This window comes from Sebastes umbrosus, chromosome 4, assembly GCF_015220745.1.
Source record: "Sebastes umbrosus isolate fSebUmb1 chromosome 4, fSebUmb1.pri, whole genome shotgun sequence".
Classification (NCBI taxonomy): Eukaryota; Metazoa; Chordata; class Actinopteri; order Perciformes; family Sebastidae; genus Sebastes; species Sebastes umbrosus.
This window is the reverse complement of record NC_051272.1, coordinates 36,265,241-36,282,292: the sequence shown is the minus strand read 5'-3', so window position 1 is coordinate 36,282,292 and position 17,052 is coordinate 36,265,241. Positions and strand designations below refer to the sequence as shown.

General features: G+C 41.2%; 1 protein-coding gene across 1 annotated transcript in view; it reads right to left on the bottom strand.

Annotated features, from left to right (window-relative positions):
* Window positions 1–17,052, bottom strand: part of LOC119487029 (polypeptide N-acetylgalactosaminyltransferase 18-like) — a 184,265-nt gene that overhangs the window by 66,253 nt on the left and 100,960 nt on the right. The window contains exon 4 of the mRNA XM_037767672.1: window positions 12,512–12,698. Coding sequence (XP_037623600.1) covers window positions 12,512–12,698 — 187 coding nt within the window. The remainder of the gene's footprint in view (window positions 1–12,511; window positions 12,699–17,052) is intronic.

Sequence of the window (17,052 nt, the reverse complement as noted above, 5' to 3'; positions counted from 1 at the left end):
GTTTGATAAATTTGATTAAAGCAACTTAAACTCAAGAAAGTGAGAGAGAAAAAACAAAAACTTTTACAACATTTTTTAGTCTGACTTCGGGTAAGCACAACAGCAGAGTAAAAGTAAATTCCTTCATCAGAATTACAAGCATAAAGAACAAGTCAACCCCAGTATTTAATACAACAAGAGCAAGATGATCTGTTAGAAAAGTAGGAAGGTCAATTCGGTGAGGAGTCGAGATGGAGAGGAATCAAGGACTGAAGAAGTGCTGGAGCCCCCGGGAAGTGCGCGGGCCGTCAATCCCGACTTTCGTAGTGGCCAAACGGCAGTACTGCAGCTTTTGTGTCAGTCACGTGATGCATTGGGCCCAAAAATACTTTTTCCCATAGACTTACATTGGGAAAGAGACGTCTGTAACTCAGCGGATAATTTCTTTTGAGGTGAATCAACTTCCCAGTACGAACACTCTAATAGTCCTTATTTTAAAAAATTAAGTTTTTAAAGTTGTAAAATGAACTAATAGCCAAATCCAGAGTTATTTTCCTCGACATAATGAACGGCATCTGACCCACGAGACCGCGCTGCCCTGCGCGCTGCCCTGCGCGCTGCCCTGCGCGCTGCCCTGCGCGCTGCCCTGCCCTGCGCGCTCATGTGACATATCCGGTTTCAGCTTCCTGCTAGCTGTATGTGGCTGTAATAATGGATATATTGGCTGTATGCTGTAAAGCCGGTGCCGTGAATGTATTCATGCATTCCGTTAATATAACGTACGTTAATTAACATCTCCGTTCCCAAACAACCTGACGATTGATTAATAAATTACCATTGTAGCGCCGCTGTCTCCTAAACAAACACTAGCCGCTGCGGTTAGCAGGCTAGGCTACTACAGCAGTAGTACCAGTCTACCAGACTGTTAGCTACCGCTAGCTACCAGCTAGCTTCGAGCAAGCAAGCTCCTGAACGCGTGGTAAAGTCGTGTACGCTACGCTCATGTGAGCAAGCCGTGACGGTGGCATGACGCAGCGTGACTACTGTGACCCCGTGACCCCGTGACCGAGTCATGTGACCGAGCGGACGCTACTGCGCATGTTCCATGTGCCCAAGATCCGCCTACTTTTCCATACGGAAGTCGAGCCATTTAGGCTTCATGCGCCAATGAGCAACTTTCATAGGAATGACCGGGAGCCCGCCTCCAACGCTGAATCCAGTTCTTTTAATACATCCAGGGTGTGGGAAGGCAGAGCAGAATTAATGAGAGCTGTGAGGCACTGACCTGGAAAGTCCTGGAGAGATCGGAGCACCCTGCTCAGCCTTGAAAGCCATTCCCAGGGTCTTGAATTTAAATCAAGTGGAAGTAGGCTACAGGAATTCACTGCTGACGAGCGAGAGGTTGGCTGCAGCACAAGGAGTTAAGCGGGCCAACATAGATTCCCCTCTGGAACTCTGCAGACAACTTGAACCTGGACTACAAACTAAAAACAGTCCTTGATCAGGTAATATCGGATTCAGTGGACGTTGAATACAAAGCTGCAGGCCTTTGGATGTGATGATGGCCTTGCATGTCAGGCTCTTAAGATTCACAGAGGCCTGTTGGCAGCCTGGGCAGTAATCACAAGGGTGCTGTCAGAGGTAGAGCTAAAGTCGGGTGTGCCAGTGGAGAGGAGCACTTCATGTCAACGAGATTGAGCAGGTGGCTCAACGCTCAGCCACAGATAACAGCTATATGCTGTTTGAACATGCAAAACATGCTTCAGAGTAACTAAATCTGCAACTTAAACCATGTGGATTCATCCACTGATTTACAGTACAGCTGAAATACTTAAGAGAATACCTTCTGTTTATATAAATGATATATCTTTCTCAAATGTGCTCTCTGCCCCTGAAAACTTGGATTCAAAGGCTCCATATTGTAAAAAGTGAGATTTTCATGTCTTTTATATTATAAAGCAGTTTGAAGTGATATATAAATACTGTTCAACTATCAAAACGCTCAATCCACCAAGAAATACACACAGCCCGTATTCAGAAACTGTGCTTTTGAAACAAGCTGACAGGACTTTTGTCCATTTGTGATGTCACAAATCTACAATATTTAGACCATTTCACATTTTTAAACGTAAACATTCTAAATGTGTCCCAGTTTATTTCCTGTTGCAGTGTATGTGAATGACATCAGCTGACAGGAAGTAAACATGGACCCAAGCTATTGCCTAGCAACGCAATTCCGTTGAAATGCTCTAAAACGGAGCGTTTCAGGCAGAGAGTAAATACAGGTATATTCAGGCAGACTATATGAGAAACATAAAGGTTTTTTTTAACATGACAGCATGTAAACATGTTCTAGTAGAAACATAAAAGTATACATACATACAAGTATGAACCTGAAATGAGCACAATATGGGACCTTTAAATCTGACATAATTCTCTATAAAAACTAAGCACTAAATAAGCAAACATTTTATTTTAATAAATTTTTTTAGGTTTTATTTATCTAACAAAAGTTTAGTTAACAAAAGTTAACAAAAATTTAAGCATCTACCCCTAACCCTAAATTAGCTTATCTGCTTTCTACAGCTGTGGCTTCCAAAGCGGGTGCTGCAGCCTTAGGGTGCTCTGAGGACAGGCCAAGTGTGCCCTAAGATTTATCATATCATTATTTTTCATCGATAACTGTTCATGGTGAGTGATTACCTATGGTTCTGGCTTCTTTCACTGCAGCGACAGGACCTGTCGACAATGTACTAGTGACTTGAACACAGCACTTTCTATTCTTTGGGAATCAGTTGCACCTTGTTATTAAAACTAGACAGCAAAAAGAGGTCAACACCGTGGTTTGATGGTGGAACACATGCTCTTAGGCAGGCTTGCAGGAGATTGGAACGCAGATGGTGTAAATCAAAACTGGAAGGTAACTACCTTTTATGGGCCTATTAGGGATGCACGGATACCACTTTTTTTTTGGACCAAGTACAAGTACTTACAAAAAAAGTGGTCGACTGCGTGTCAGCTGTGTCTCTTCCAGAGATTCGAGGTCTCGCCTATTTTTACCGCGAGCTGCGCGCGGTTCACGGCAACAAAAGACAGTGAAGGTGATCTTTTGACTGTGTATTGACATCATACCAGCAACATTACTACAGTTTTAATGTCTGTATCTGTAGAATGTGTCACGGACATGAAAAAAAAACTAAAGATTTATTTTTAAATCAACACTTCCTACTTTCATTTAAAAATAAAAGCCTTCAAGCGTTTTTTTCTGTGGACAAAATTCCTTCATTGTTAACAAGAGGCTTTTATTCTGAAATAATAAATTGTGGATTATTTTCAAATTTCCACATGTTTCTTAACCTTTCTCTGTCTAAAATAAATATAAATGACATTTATAATGAAATGAAATGGCCATTATGAAAGGCAAACTCTATGTAGAAAGAAAGGGCTGACAGCAGCAGCAGCTGCAGAAATGCAGCTGGTCTGAACACCCGATACGAAAATCACGCAATAGTCCACCACGCGCTGTTCATGCGGGTGGTCTGTCCGGGGCGTTAGGCGTACTGCGCTGCAGAGCCAGCCAAAAACGGCAATGTCTCACGGTTGGTAAGGGAAAAGGCAGAAGAATTGGCAGCGAGCCAGTAAATAACGAAGCGGTCCGTTTCATTACTTTGTATTCATGCTACTTTGTATTCTCTGGCTTTGGTTTTACAGTTCTACACACACACACACACACACACACACACACACACATAAACACTGAAACATATGAATAAATACAGTGAGCCCACCCAGAAGAGAAAAATCTAGTTATTGGAGGAAAGATTTAAATCGGGTAGCCACCCAATTAGTGAGACCTTCACATCAAAGAAATCCTCTGCCAGTCAGGGTAAAGGTTACAGTGTTACCACAGTGAGACCTCATGACAACCTACAAGAAATGATTTTTCTCAAAGCTGAATACTAAAATATGTTGGGTGCTCTGAAACACATGGTGGGAGATCTCACATGAGTAAAGGCGTAGTCTCGCCTGTCCACCAGAGGACAGCGTGTCAGCGTCACGTTTTGCCTTGCCGAGGCATGAATATTATACATGTGAATAAAGGTGCAGTGCCAGCTTGGGGGCAACAGAACAACTCACTTAGGAGTAGGCAACAATACCACTTAGTTAGGTTAAGGAAAACCGTTATGGTTGGCCTTAAAATATGTACGTAAACTACAACACATATGGCCTTTATTCAGTAATATTGCTGTAATATAGTTTCTGGCCACCAGTGGCAGCACTGAGCACAATGATGCTGACTCCAGTCGGTACATGAGGAAGAAATTTATTTCTGACCTGCGAAATAAATTTCCCCACCTTGTTGGTCACTAAGAAGATTGTCTACTATTCAGGGGGATCAGATTGTCAACATTCTTCCTGTAATGAATTTTATGAGCCGCTCAGCGACTGAAGTTCCAGGAGCTGATGCAGGACTGTGATATCTAATATGAGTCCTAGATCAGGGCTACACACAGCCAGGTAAAGCTTCTTCTGTCTTTGTTTTATTTAACAATTTTTGCTTTTATGTCATTGTGAGAAGAGTTGTTTGAAGAGATTAAATGAAATTTATAAAAAAAAACCAAAAAAACAATGTAACATACAGTAAATATGGAAAACAAGTCACAAATGTAATTTACAAAACAAAACCCCGGTCTCGAACAACGGCCTCCTGGTTTAATATAGCCACAACATCCCTAGTTTGATTCCAGCCGGGATCCATGTTGTTATACCGCTCTTTCTACTGTCATTATCAAATAAAGGCCACTGGCCACCAACCCCAACACCACCATTTAGAGAAGTGAGTAGGTATTTGGAACTATCAGTAGTCTGACTTGCTGTGTCTGACATTTTAAATGTGATGAAATGATTCCCCTGTTAATAATCACATTCAAAACCTGGTCGATTGATGACAATTCCATGCCATAATAATAACCTGGTGCAACTTCGCAAAAATCCACTTATTTTTATTTATGTATAGTATGAAGATACAAAGTTAGTTTAAATGACCCCTTAAAATGAAACAATGTTTACGTTTTGTATTTTGGGGGCATTTTACGTCATTATTAGTGATTTGACAATAGAGAGATGACAGGAAGTGAGCGCCGCCATGTTGCAGTACTCTATAGCCTGTGACGTCACTTGGTTGGTTGACTCGGTTACAAGTTACACAGATTCAGATTCAGACAACTTTATTGATGGCAATTCATTCACAGCTTACCCTATCACAAACACAGAGGCAACATCCAAAATGTTATGTCAATTCCAGATCAGTAAAACTGACAAACAGAGGTCGGTAAAGGACAGCAGATAAGTTATTCAAATATAATAAATAGCAATAAAATAGATAAAAAAGAGAACCGAATAGATAATAAATAGACATTGTTACATGATTTGTCATGTAAGGGAACTGTCATTAAACATCTCACGTGAAATGACTCCCGCCTGAGTTCAATAACCTGATAGCGGAAGGAATAAAAGATTTGGAGTAACGGTTAGTTCTCCTCAGAGGTGCCTGATAACGGCGGCCTGAATGAGAACTCATGAGACAGAACATGAAGAGGTTGGCTGATAATATTCTTTGCCTTCTTTACCACCTGATTCTCCCAGAGGGAACACAAGTCTCTTTGTTTTTGACTCCAGTAGTCTTGGAGCAAACCGTAACAATGCTATACAGGCTGTTTTTGTCCTTAATGGTTAAGCCACTGAACCAACAAATAAAAGAAAAGGTTAAAAGACTATACGGTAGAGACCATGAAAGATTGAGACTGAGAAGACACAGGACAGAAGAAAACTGCTCCTGAATGTAAAGATGAGTTTTACGATGATAAAACCAAAGACGAAACAGTCCATTCCATAAACTGACGCTAAAACGGAGATCAGTAACGTTACTGCAGCGCTGGCTAGAGGCGCTGATAGAGCCCTCCGATAGACACCGAGTCAAGCTGCTGCTGACTGTCTCTTCATCTCCCGTCCTCTCCCCTCTCTGATCACCTGTCTCTGTCTCCCCATCTCCCGTCCTCTCCCCTCTCTGATCACCTGTCTCTGTCTCCCCATCTCCCGTCCTCTCCCCTCTCTGATCACCTGTCTCTGTCACCCCATCTCCCGTCCTATATCCTCTCTGATCACCTGTCTGTCCTCCTCTGCTGTCTCAAAGACAGGGTCGCTAAGAAAATAAATGCCCAAAGCACTACTTTATTCTGAAGCCCACGTTACGTTTTATCCGATTCACTCCGTGGCTACTATGTCTGTGTGCATCAAATAACATAATGCTACATGGCGCTGCCAATGTGTGTTGCACTTAAAGCATCAGTAGGCGAGATTGGAGCAAATATGATTAAAAAAAGTTATTTTTATAAAACGGTCGCTGTATCCTGACAGTAGTACATGAAACAAGTAACTTGAAAAAAAATGAAAATGTTCCTCTGTGTCCTCCGGGGCTCCTAATGGCATCTGAGAGATTTCACAGACCGGAGGAAAACAAGCAGTCAGAGCTGATCTGAGGTCTGCTGTCCATCTGGTGTCTATGAGAGCCGTCTGCCAATCACTTACGAACTCCGACCAAACGGTCAAACTAGGCAGCGCTGATCAAACATGAATCAATATTCTGTTACGTTAATGCCTATTTCTCTCCTCAAACGTTTTCAGAATCATCTTGTAGTGCACGGTTTAGCTGTAAAATGAGAAAGATTGTGACCCGGCATCCATGTTGGGATCTCTTGGGGAATACCAATCACCCTCACATGACCGGAGCACAGCCAATAGGAATGCTCTCTCAATGAAATGACCTGTGATTGGTCAAAGTCTCCCGTCACGGGCTAGATGTTCTAAAGCCTGAAAACAGAGCCATGAGGAGGAGCAGAAGTCTAGTTATCTCTCAGAACACTTGAATTACAATATGCTGAAAGGTTATTATGGGATTTTTGCCCAACGATGCCAAAAAATTGTTGCCTGCTGAAGCTTTAAGCCTAGTTGATTTGATCTAAGAAATAAAAACCTTGATTACTACGTGTGAAATCAGATGTGTTACAAAGGGTGCTGATAAAAGTGGCACTAAGACAACATCAATGTATCGTGCCAATGTAGCACCAGATCAGGAAACATTTAAACACCAATACAAATTTTGAAAATGTGTGTGTGTGTTAAAAGGGAGGGGGGAAAGTAGACAAAAATAGTTTTTATCTACTGCTGAGCTCTTTTGTATCTTTGCCAAGAATGATTTCATTAGTCATAGACCAATACCCCCCTCTGTGGCAATATGTGGGAGGTTTGTGTGGGTTCTGTGAGTGTGTGTGTAGAGAGAGAGAGAGAGAGAGAGAGAGAGAGAGATAGGGTTGGAGTGGGTGGAGGAGTACAGGGGTTAAGAACCTTGTAAGTGTCTCTTGTCTAATCTGGAACACAGCAGCAACACATGTTATTTTGGATCCAACCCAGACATTATAATGAAGTCTCTGTGTGTGTGTGTGTATGTGTGTGTGTGGGTAGAAGAGCAAGAAAGCAAAACACCACACACAAAATGTGTTACCTGCCTGTGAATTGGTATTGCACTTGTGTGTGCTCTCATTCAAGTGTGCGAGTGTGTGACATTTTTCAGGCTGTCAAAATGATTAATGGGCACACAGCAGTGCAGTAGTATCAGAGTTTTTTTTTATAGTGGGGACCTTGAGGTGGTGAAGTGTCCGTGGCTCAAAGAGTGTGACTTTGAATTTGTGTTTGAAAGTAAACAGCGCTTGATTAGTGTCAGAAAGGTTCCACACAACTCTCAACCAAGCCCCCAGGAAGTGCGCCGGTTGTTGATCCCGACTTTCGTAGTGGCCAAACGGTGGTACTGCAACTTCCGTGTCCGTCACATGATGATTTTAACCCAAAAAATACTTTTTCCCATAGACTTACATTTGGAAAGAGAGGTCTTTAACTCAGCGAATATTTTTTTTTTAGGTGAACCAACTCCCCAGTATGAATACTCTAATAGCCCTTATTTAAAAAATTAAGTTTTTAAAGTTGTAAAACGCACTAATAGCCAAATCCAGAGTTATTTCCCTTCCTCCCTTCATGTGAGTGAGATCCAGACCAAGGCTGGAGCGCAAGCCGTGATGACGGCGTGATGTTAGGACCTCGTGACCAAGTCATGTGACTGAGCGGACGCTACTCCGCCAATCATCTCGGACGCTACTCCGCCAAGATCTGGGTACTTTTCCAGACGGAAGTCGAGCCATTTAGGCTTCATGCGCCAATGAGCAACTCTCATAGGAATGACCGGGGCCACGCCTCCAACGCTGTATCCAGTTCTCTTAATACATCCATGCTCTCAACATGGAGATGGCTGAGCCAGCAGCAACAGTGCTGACAGAGTTAACAGTGTTAACCTAACGGGGGAACCCGGTTGGGACGGCGTTATCGGCTGTAACCGCCGTATGAGAGCAGTGCAGAGCGGCGACTGTGAGTTAGCCAGTGGGGCACCAGTGGAGCACCAGTGGAGCGCTCACATGCACTAAAAGAGAAAGGGACTTCATTCTCTGCTCAGGTAGACATTGCTCCTCTATATCTTTACATAGACAATAGTTGATGATGATATATTAAAGGTCCCATATCATGCTAATTTTCAGGTTCATACAGGTTTATACTGTAATGTTAAAAAAACAACTTTATTTACCTCATACTGTCTGCTTGAATATACCTGTATTGCCCTCTGTCTGAAACACTCCGTTTTAGTGCATTTCAACGGATGTGCAACGGAATTGCGTTGCCTGGCAACAGTTTGGGTCCATGTTTACTTCCTGTCGGCTGATGTCATTAACATACGCTGCAACCAGGAATAAACTTGGACACATTGAGAATGTTTACGTTTAAAACCGTGTAATGGTCTAAATATTGTATATTTGTGACATCACAAATGGACAAAAATCCTAACGGCTTGTTTCAAACGCGCAATTTCTGAATACAGGCTGTGTGTATTTCTCCGTATATTGAGCGCTTTGATACTTTCACAGTATTTATATAGCACTGAAACCTGCTTTATAATATAAAAGACATGAAAATCTTGGTTTTTACAACATGGGACCTTTAATGCTGTGATATCATAGACTCAGGTAGACATTACTCCTCTATATCTTTACATAGTTGACGATGAACCCCTCTGGGGTCTATTAACAAATATCTCAACCACCTCTACTTCTCTTTCATACACCAGGAAGTCTGGAAATTAACTCACTTCACTGCCAGCCTCTCACAAAATTGACTTACTCTGTGACCCAAAATACTAATAAGTATGTCACAGCTGCTTTTGTGGCTCTGCAGAGCTGAAAGTTTGCATCTGGTTGAATGACGAACTTTCAAGAAAATGGGTTACAGCCACAACAGTGCTTAATAATACTCAATCAGAGGGGGAAAATTGAATGACACAAACTAGCTTAGAAATACATTGTTTTGTGCCATTCAGTGTTCAAATTCTTCCCTGCTGCTTTGCCTGATAAACTGATGTGTCTCGAGGAAAAACAAAATGCCCACACAGCGAAATGATGACTCTTTTCTGATTTAATCAGCAACCTTTCAAACTAAGTGACTGCTGAATTATTGCTAACATTCAGCATCTCATTCTTTTTTTGTCATCTTCATTCATTTTCTTCTGTTTTTCTTTGTCCCAGTGTTTACAGCAGGCTCTATCTAGTAGCTGGTTACAGGCTAGCTGCACAAGACAAGGAGGAATTCATGTAAAATATACTTGCAGCAATGCAAAACATCCAATGCCCTCCTAGTTGAGATGCCTGCTGGTTTAATCACATCTGGAGTGATTGGAAGAGATAAATTTAAACTTGAAAGAGAAAATCCAAACTGTCTCTTTGAATTCCGATAGAGACCCAGAGTCACATCTTCATAATCACAAAACATAACAACATGTCCATAGAACTATCTCAAATCATTCCAGCAGCAACATGAGTTTCTCTGCCATTGAGCCATCTGTTCAGGTTGTTCCAAACATCAACGCTTCTGCATTAAAGGTAAGGTCGACGATGTTGGACAGCCAGCATAATTTGAAAGTAGCATCGCCTCAGGAGCTCCGTCTAAACCTCCACCCCTCCCCTCGGGGCTCCTTCAAAGGCAATGCCCCCCCCCCACACACACACATGCACGAGCACCGCATCGTAACTACTTCACAGACACAGAGCGGAGAGAGGACCTCAACTCAACAACGCTACCTCATGACAAGTAACTGCAGCAGTGCTACTGCAGGGCTGAGCTTTCTCTTACATTCTCCAGGAAACGTGTGGTGGCGACGCGCTTTTGAGGTCAGGCTGGTGCACGCCAAGGGTAGAGTACGAGCAGGGAGGCAGGGAGGCATCTGATTGGTTCTTTCCAAGCGGACCGCGAGGCAGTGATTGGTAGACGTTTTTACAGGATTACAGCAGCTACAGATGACGTCTCTTTTCCGGACCTTTTTCAAAAGGTACACTGTACATTTTGCTGTTCATCTCAGTAAGTGGACTAAGGGTTGCCTCCTTTTCTGCCTGGAGATTTGCAGAGATGTGGGTAAAAGAGAGGCCACATGTCATAGATGACCCCTCTACAGGAAATCAGAAAAAGAAGATATTTAATGGCCCCATACCAGTCGAATCGGGTGGTATTGCCCGCCCCTACTACCCCATCAGTGACACTCAGCCTCAAGCCTATTCATTCCTACTGAAGACATAAATCTTTGAAAACAGATCAAAAATATGTCTTTCATTTCTAAAAAAAAAAAAAGGAGACTCAGTAATTTCCAAAAAAAGACTGGCCACTGTAGTTTTTTTTATCAAATATTACTCAAACAGAACTAAATAGTGAATTGGGGATGATTTTCAACAGCTAGTGAGTATTTACAGCAACAGGACAGTGTATGTGTCATTGAGTCAAAATAAACTGCAGTGTGTGCTCAATTGTAATAAAGGAGCATGTTATCAACAGTGTGACTCATTCATAATTTCTGGATAACAATGAAGCTCAATGGCACAGAGGAATAAGATACATCAGGTTCGGAAACACAAACAATACTTGTTAGTAGGATCAATTTATCGCTGTTTTTGGTATGCTCTGATTGCAAAGTTCTGGGCTGATACTGATGTTTAAAATAAGAATTTGACCAATGTTTTTGTTTATTTAGTTTTTTATTTCCCCTTTTGTGCCAGGGAAACAAAGAGCTCTTCATTATAAAAAGTAACTGATCTGTTTTAAAGTCATTTCATTACACTGTCTTCGAATGAGCACAAATTCGATCATACAAATTTATGAAACAACCTTTAATATAACCTTCTTTCACATGAAAAATAGTAATAATAAACTTTACTTGCTATATTAATGGCCGTCAAAGTATATTTGGTGACCCATTTTAGCATTTACATTTTTTTATCCGTCTGAAAGAACGTTGCTATCCGCGATCTATCAAATAGTGGACTAGTGGCAGCAGAGCACTGCCGAAGAGCGGATAGAGACGGCATGGAGGATGTTCCCACGGTAACGTACAGGGTGCTGCATCACCCCTCGATGGACTGACAGGCTTCTAGTGACACATTACGCACACACAAGGTTCCTTCCCATCCAGACCACAGTGATTGTTTTTAATAAATCTTGTGTGCCATTGTTTTACTGCTTCATTTTTCGTTGAACAGCGTTCTTGTCACTGATCTGTCTCCGAGACAGTGTAATTCTCCCACACGGCACACTTTTTCTTTCGCTTTTATACACCACATGTGCTCACCCAAATGGCACCCGTCGTCATGCCAGAGTTGCGTCCAGCCAGTGGCTTCTTCTTCTCTGAATCAGCAGCTGGTTACTGTTGTCAGAGACCGACCGCAAATAACAAACACAACATTTAGCCGGCGCAAAATTGAGAATTAGTTATGACTTTATTCTCGTAATATTACGACTTTTTTTCTCGTAAAGTTAAGATTTTTTTTTCTTGTTAAGTTATGACTTTATTCTCGTAAGGTTGCGACCTTATTTCCGGTATGTTATGACTTTATTCTCGTAATATTACGACTATTTTTCTCGTAAAGTTCTGACTTTATTCTCATATTACAACTTTTTTTCTTGAAAATTTATGTATTTATTCTCGTAAGGTTGCAACTTTTTTTCCCGTAAAGTTATCACTTTGTTCTCGTAATATTACGATTTTTTTTCTCGTAGTTATGACTTTATTCTCGTAATATTACGACTTTTTTTTCTCGTAAAGTTATGACTTTATTCTTGTAATATTACGACTTTTTTTTCTTGTTAAGTTATGACTTTAATCTCGTAAGGTTACGACTTTTTATTTCGTAAAGTTATGACTTTATTCTCGTAATATTACGATTACATTAGACTTATATTCTATATACTTAGACTATGAACTGTGTTACCTTCATCACAATGCTCAAATGTTTTGCGGCTCCAGACAGATTTAACTTTTTATTTTTTGCCTAAAATGGCTCTTTTGATAGTAAAGGTTGCTGACCCCTGGTATAGACTGACGCCAGCTGCTCACCATCCAATGTTGAACTCCACATGTGCATCGAACAGAGCGACGACGGGAGCAGAGGCGGCCCTCCATCCGCTGACTCTGGATCGGATCAGTCCTTCCTGCTTGTCGTGGCGGACCACCTTGATGAATCCCGGGCCGTGCTGAATGTTGGTCTCCTTCACAAATCTCTGCAGGTGCTCTTTCAGCTCCGCTGGAAAGAGAGCGACACACACAAACACACTTGGATGTTAAAGCTAACTCACTGAAGCCTGTTGCAGCTTTGATCTTATCGACAAAGCTCCACAGAAAGTCCCTCAGCTCCACGGGACCTAGGAAAAGCAATCTGAGTGCGTGTGTGTGCCACAAATGCTTGTGTGTGTTAATACTTTCAGCCAAAGTTTGAACAAAAACATGCAGTACATTCAAAGTTACTGAATTTGAAGGAGAATCCGGTTGCTTTTCATGCTTTTCCCATCCTGCCTATGGCTCATAACACTTTACTTGCACATTCCATTTTGGTGTTGACACTCAAGGTATTATCCGTATGTTGCCACAATAATATACGTACACGTTTCACAAACCCCTTAGCAGAGCCTGGGATACACAACAGTTAAACCAAATACACCCAGATTGAATAGAAAAACATGGTGAATTGGAATAAATCTAAATGATAGAAACACTAGGGTGAAGCCTCATCCACACCAGGAACGTCAGGAGCGTGTGGCGGCTGCGTTACCTGTTGTTTTTTATTTCGGCGTCCGTGTTAACAGGTTAGAGCAGCCACACTGCCTGTGTGAGGCGTCTCAGCTGCGTCTCTTCTAGAGAATAGAGGTCTCGCCTATTTTTGACGCATGTCGCGCGTTTCATGGCGACAACAGACAGTGAAAGTGATCTATTGACTGTATATTGACATCATACTAGCTACATTACTACAGTTTCCCTGTCTATCTGTAGAATATGTTACGGACATGAAAAAAGACTTATTTTTAAATCAACACTTCCTGCTTTCATTTCAAATTAAAAAACCTCAAGTGTTTTTTCTGTGGACAGAATTCCTTCATTTGTTAACACAAGGCTTTTATTTTGAAATATGTGACGGACAGTGTTGTAGAACATGTAGTGACTTGGAGAGCTCCACGAATGAATATAGTACATAGGTTTTAATTGTTGATTATTACTATTATTTACAAATTACCACATGTTTCTTAACCTTTCTCTGTCTAAAATAAATATAAATGACATTTATAATGAAATGAAATGGCCATTATGAAAGGCAAACTCTATCTCTAGAAAGAAAGAGCTGACAGCAGCAGCTGACACGTAGCTGGAATGCAGCTGGTGTGAACACCTAATGCGTGAATTAAGCAGCCGCCACGCCGACGCAGCTGTCACGCGACGCACATGCGACGCAGCCGCCACCACGCGACTCAGCCGCCACACGCTCCTGACGTTCCCAGCGTGGATGAGGTGTGCCTCTCAATTGGTTTACCAAGAAAGTGTAGCTTTGCAAGATCTCACAAACATTTACAGTGAATAGTCTGGGTGAAACTTACCACCACATGGTATGTGGACAACCATTTTTGGTGTACTTTTGCTCCGGCGCTGTTTTGTCATGGTTTGGGCTTGGTTATTACTTCTAATTTAGGGATATCTTCAAGGGGCATTTCACCAATTTTACACATAAAGAGCCATAGCGTGTGGACTGATAAATGAAGAATATTGAAACATGAAATTGATAATGAAGTTATATCTTAATTAATTCTTGAAACTTCTCCCAGAAACGTTTTACTAACCTCGGGTTGCTAAGTGGTTAGACTCTGGATTTACAACATGGCCTGGATAAACAACTCACAGAGGAGAGACTAAGACATCTGAGCATCAAATCAGACACACAGCGATTTATGAAGTCATAGACCCTGGTGAAGGACCAAGTCTCCTAGAGACTTTATGACCCCATCTACCTTAAATACGACCTACCCTGCATTCCTGTGTGTGGCTCTCGACATCACTCACACACACAGACACACAGACACACAGACACACAGACACACACACACACACACACAGACACTCACAACCGACATGTTTAAAATGTGAATAAGGACGACAGAAAAATTACTTTCAATGCAAACTAACATGTACTTTAATTGATATTTTATGCTGATATATAATAATGTTTTAAGAATGGGAAGTCTGGTTTGATATGTTGGTTTTAAAAACTAATTGAGTAGTGAGGACTGTTGTTCTCCCCCTCCCCTTTTTCTACTGGGGACCTTTTCTCTCTCAGACTAGACATTCCTGTTGGTGATAAAATCCAAATCTGTGATTGAATTAGTTTAGTTCAGTTTATGTGTTTCAGTCATTTTCAATTCATTTTCAATTTCAATTTACTGTGTAATAAGTACACATATATGGGCATGTCTGTTGGAAGTGTTTGTGTACCTACATGTTATGATAACGAGGTTCATCTTTGTTGTGTAATTAATCAGGTTTTATTCAGTGGTTTATATCGGTGTTTGATACCGTTCTGCAGTTGACAGAACCCAACTTTCAAATATGGAAGAATTAAATAGGTTATGTAATTTAACAAGTATTAATCCTGCAAAAGAAGTTTAAATGAAAGAATCGAAATATCAATATAGTTTATCACATGGGAGGAGTGCTGTTTACTGCCAACTAAATGCTGCACCCTTCCTCAGAAGATAACAAGCAAGGAGAAGTCAACAGAAATTCTCTTCTTCTCTTCCTGTGTTCCTCTGCTCTACTACATGGGACTTTGACGCTCAGGCCAAAGAGGGGTGGGGGGGGGGGGAGCGTCATTTCATGTCATTCATTTGTAAATGACATGAATTCCGATAAGGTAAAACATATAAATATATATTTGTTTCGATCCAGCCAATCTGGGCATGATAGGACATGATGCTTTGCTGCTCTCCTGTCTGATTGGCTAGATGATGATAGTGGAGTCCTGTATGGGGCTATAAAAAAACATTTACCGATTTATCATGGAGGCAATGTCTGTCACTGCTGACACTTTTTTTCAAAGACTGCAAAAGCAAAGTCAATATTAAAACTGCGATCCCGAGTGTGGCACTTGGCCCGGCAACTGTAGCTCGAAGAAAAGAGTCGTTATCAGAGGACGTGTCTTAACAAGTGCCCAGGGATTCATCACTGTGCAAATGCTTCTCATTTGCAGTTTGATGAATTTGTGGACCTGACAGACACTGCGCAGTTAATGGTGTTTGCTCGGATGGCTTTTGAGGACTCATCCACAAAGGAAGATTTCCTCACACTTTTGCCATAAAGGGGAGGACAAGAGTTGAGGACATCTACAGCGAGTTCAAACAGTACACGCATGACAACAATTCCCTTATTCCCCGTTAGTAGCGATTACAACTGACGGTGCACAAGCCATGTAAGGCACAAACTACGGTTTATTGCTTCGTGCCGCAAAGACCTGGAGTTTCCACAGTTCATTACATATTTTGGTTTCATGTATTGCATTTACGTTACACTGAATTGGAGCAAATCCTGGCAGCCAGGTTTTTAAAATTGGGTGATAAGCCTGAGAACCGAAAAGTGGAAGCTGTTATAGCAGCAGATTAATACCCAATGCCCATGGTTTTAGAACGAGGAGTTTAACAATCACATAAACGTCTAATGCTTAGGTGTCCACATAGATTTGGCCACATAGCGTAGTTAAGTTAAAGAGTGGTTCCACGGATGAAGCTAGTCATTAAAATGCTATCATAATTGATAGAAATAAGTGTGTCTATAAAAAGTGTGCCATGTGCCTTGAATTAAAGAGACTGTATTTCATATACTGTACGTTCCTAGCCGTAACAATGAAATCTTTGGTTGGACTGAAGTGGGTTTAATGTTCTTTGTCTTCATCATCATCTCAATTTAAGAAAACCCTACAGTCGTAGATTAGTGGCATGCTAAAATTTGCTAATTAGCACTGGACATAAAGTATACAGTAGATGAGGCTGGTGGTAATGTCATTAGTTTCGTAGGACAACTTTAAATGTTGACCTGATTATGACGCTAGAGGAAAAGTTACGGAATTACCAAAGTCACTAACAGTTTTTGAGATTTTTAAATCTAGGCCAAAGACATGGAACAACTAATTTACTGACTTACCAACACAAATAAAAAAAAAAGCACTTCCAAGGATGATGTGATGGAACAAAAAGCTGTGAAACGTTCAATCTGAATGTGTATAAATATAACTTAAAGGTCCCATATTGTAAAAAGTGAGATTTTCATGTAATTTATATTATAAAGCAGGTTTAAGTGCTATATAAATACTGTTAAACTATCAAAACGCTCAATATACGGAGAAATACACACAGCCCGTATTCAGAAATTGTGCGTTTGAAACAAGCCGTTAGGATTTCTGTCCATTTGTGATGTCACAAATATACAATATTTAGACCATTACACGGTTTTAAACGTAAACATTCTAAATGTGTCCCAGTTTATTTCCTGTTGCGGTGTATGTAAATAACATCAGCTGACAGGAGATAAACATGGACCCAAGCTGTTGCCTAGCATCGCAATTC